Source organism: Oncorhynchus mykiss, chromosome 20 (assembly GCF_057628025.1).
Source record: "Oncorhynchus mykiss isolate SJ-2025 chromosome 20, ASM5762802v1, whole genome shotgun sequence".
NCBI lineage: Eukaryota > Metazoa > Chordata > Actinopteri > Salmoniformes > Salmonidae > Oncorhynchus > Oncorhynchus mykiss.
Window position 1 is genome coordinate 30693988 of NC_143041.1, and position 2939 is coordinate 30696926.

Below are 2939 nucleotides of genomic sequence, written 5' to 3' on the forward strand. Positions count from 1 at the left end.
GTAACTAACCTAAATCTAGATTGTGTCATTCTTTTATCGATCTGATATTTAGTTTTCTAGGCCTACTACTTGGTACCGTTGTTTTGTTCTGTTCTCATTTGTTCGCATTCGCAGTTGTGTCGGTATTCTAAGCCAAACTGCTGTTCAGTGTTTTTGCTTGCATGCATGAATAACTAAGCTACTACTTTCAGCATTTAGTTAGTATTATTTTGTTAAGACAGCGGTGTGTAAGACTGCATTCACATAGGCTGTTTGTAATAGGTGAATTACCCTGTCCATCTTGTAGTCTATATTCATTACCAAAACGGCCTTGTATGTTAGGGCGCTGTCCATTGTGCTGATACAGCACAGCTGAGATGGGCTACAGATTTCACGCCAACCTGTCACTTCAAAAGCACTCAATGATCTCAGTGTCGGTTTACACTGTTTATTGTGGTATAACCTGATATAAGCAGAATTCAATGTAATTCCAATGCAAGAACCCAAAAATGGTGCCCGATAGCCGATTTCAACTGTCCCCTTAGTCACTTTATCCTGGAACCTGGTCTTATCATGTTACATGTTTACATCAATACAATATTAAATGATTCACATTAAAACATTTAAAACTTTGACACAGTGTAAGTGGTGCATACATATTCAAGGATCAATCTGTAATTGTAAAATGACATACAATATGTATACATCCCTGGGAAACTCTGTCAAACGTTTTAACCAAAAGTGTTAACCATTTTACCCCTCTCAGAACATTCATACTAATGTTCTAGGAATGAAGAGGTAACCAGAAATGGTTTGTTGGGATTCCATCTCATGATGTCATCGTATCAGAATGAAACCTGCAGTTCAGACTTCGTCCTGAGGAGGAAGTAGAGAGCAGCCTTACTGTTAACCTAGCAGGCGTAAAAGAACCGCTTGAGCAGTCCCTACCAATGGAGGCTGCTAAGGGGAGGATGGCTCACAATAATGGCCGGAACGGTGCGACTGATGGCATCAAACACATGGAATCCATGTGTTTGTTGTATTTGATACCATTCCTCCTATTGCACTCCAGCCATTACCACGAGCCCGTCCTCCTCAATTAAGGCACCACCAACCTCCTGTGGTCCCTACATGCGGTTTTCAGAGGAAACGGAAGCTATGTTGAAGATGCTGTATCCCTGAAAAACGGATGTTAGTGGTTTCTTCTTCTTTTTCGACCCTGTATAGGCTACCTTACTGTAGAAGTAGTGTGTAGGGTGAAGCTGGCCCTAGACGCTGATCTTGGGTCAGTTTTAAAATTGTCCCATCTTGTGATTTAGGTTAGGAAAGTTCAATTATAGGGGAAACTTCGCTCCGGAGCGTAGAAATGGAGTGGTCTCCTCACTCTAGCTTCTTAACCAGCCTGGCCATCTTTCTGCTTCTTCTTGAGGAAGAGGAGGTTGATGTAGACGATGTGGTCCAGGACCGTGGAGGCACACAGGAGACCCCCATGCAACGCTCCAGCTATCCCACAGCTGAACACATCCTGCCCTGGAAAAGGTACATCCACACAAACCATATAAGGTAAGGCAAAGATGGCCTGAAGACATGCAAGCTCCTTCACATACAGTACATTTACATAATTTAACATACGCTCTTATCCAGAGCGACTTACAGGCGCAATTGAGGTTAAGTGCCTTGCTCAATGGCACATCAACATATATTTTCCAACTAGTCAGCTTGGGGATTGTTGCAGGCCCAATGCTCTACACCAATAGGCTATTTGCCACCCAGTACATTTAAAAAAAATCAAAACAAGAGTTTGTAAATGTAAATATTCTTCACAGAATTTGACTATATAGCTCATACAAAATAGACTTTACGGCTAATGCACATTTTGTCTCACTTTATAAATGATTGAATCTTTACGGAGAAGCATTAGAGGAAAAGCTCCAGGAGTGTTACTTGAGATAAAGAGGTTTTTGACAGGGGTGGAGCAGTGGTTCCTGGCCACAGCCTCAGCATGGAAGCGGCCAAGGTTGTGCTCAGCAGAGTACATGGCCCCGCGCTGGGCTCCCAGGTAGTGCATGTAAGTCAGGGGGGGGGGGGGGTCGCAATGTCCTGGAACACCAACTGGAAACAAACGGAGCATAGATACGTTATCAATTAACATGGATTAACCTCTAAAAAGCCGCAATCACAGACACACAGAGAGACAATATACACTACTATGTTATGTTAATTGAAAAACACTTGTTCATACCTTTTCCCTCAGCTTGGGGAATAGGGTGCATGCCCAGTCAGAGATTGTTTGCAAATTTCATTTTGTAGTTGGTGTAGTCATCTCCCCTTTTCCTTACTGAGGTATCTGTCCATTCCTCAAAGCACTCGTATTTCACCATGGTCAACATCGTCATGCAGGATTTCCCTGTAAATGTAACATGGTATACATCCGACACGTCTGCAGCGTATTTGTGGCACAAAGAAGTAAACACACTTAGCAGGTGCATCCTCTTTACTCATGGCAAATAACCCTTCCATTCTACACAAAACAACAAGGCTGTAAACATCTGAAGAATGCTGGAGTGATGATGCATCAATGAAACTAATCTCCATGTACGACTGTAAGCTATGTAGTGATGCCATAGTAACTGCTTGTACTCATTGTTTATGCAGCAGCGCCACCTTGTGAGTACAGAGGGCGATATCATCTCATTTCAATTCTGAAAGAGGATTCGGTGCCTGGTCCTTACGAGCCATCCATATCATTCTTTTTGAAGAGCCAGAAGTTGGTGGAGACAATACCCAGCTCCTCTTGGGTTCCATCAAAGCCAGAGAAGACCAATAATGATCCTCTGCCATGTTTCGTCATGTCCAAACGTTCCTGGATGTCTGTTAGCAAAAAAAGGGTTTTACCATCAACCCATAGCAAGACTTTACAGTAGTAAGCTAGAACATTATAAGGCAACACCTATCGACTG

General features: G+C 42.8%; 1 protein-coding gene across 1 annotated transcript; it reads right to left on the bottom strand.

Moving 5' to 3' along the window:
* Window positions 1-411: 411 nt before the first annotated feature.
* On the bottom strand, window positions 412-2561 carry LOC110498780 (inactive all-trans-retinol 13,14-reductase). The gene is given in 5 exon segments (XM_090212873.1): window positions 412-1509; window positions 1924-2059; window positions 2062-2091; window positions 2222-2261; window positions 2263-2561. Coding segments are annotated over 5 exon segments (549 nt in total). The 5' UTR covers window positions 2469-2561; the 3' UTR covers window positions 412-1372.
* Between the last annotated feature and the right edge of the window lie 378 nt (window positions 2562-2939).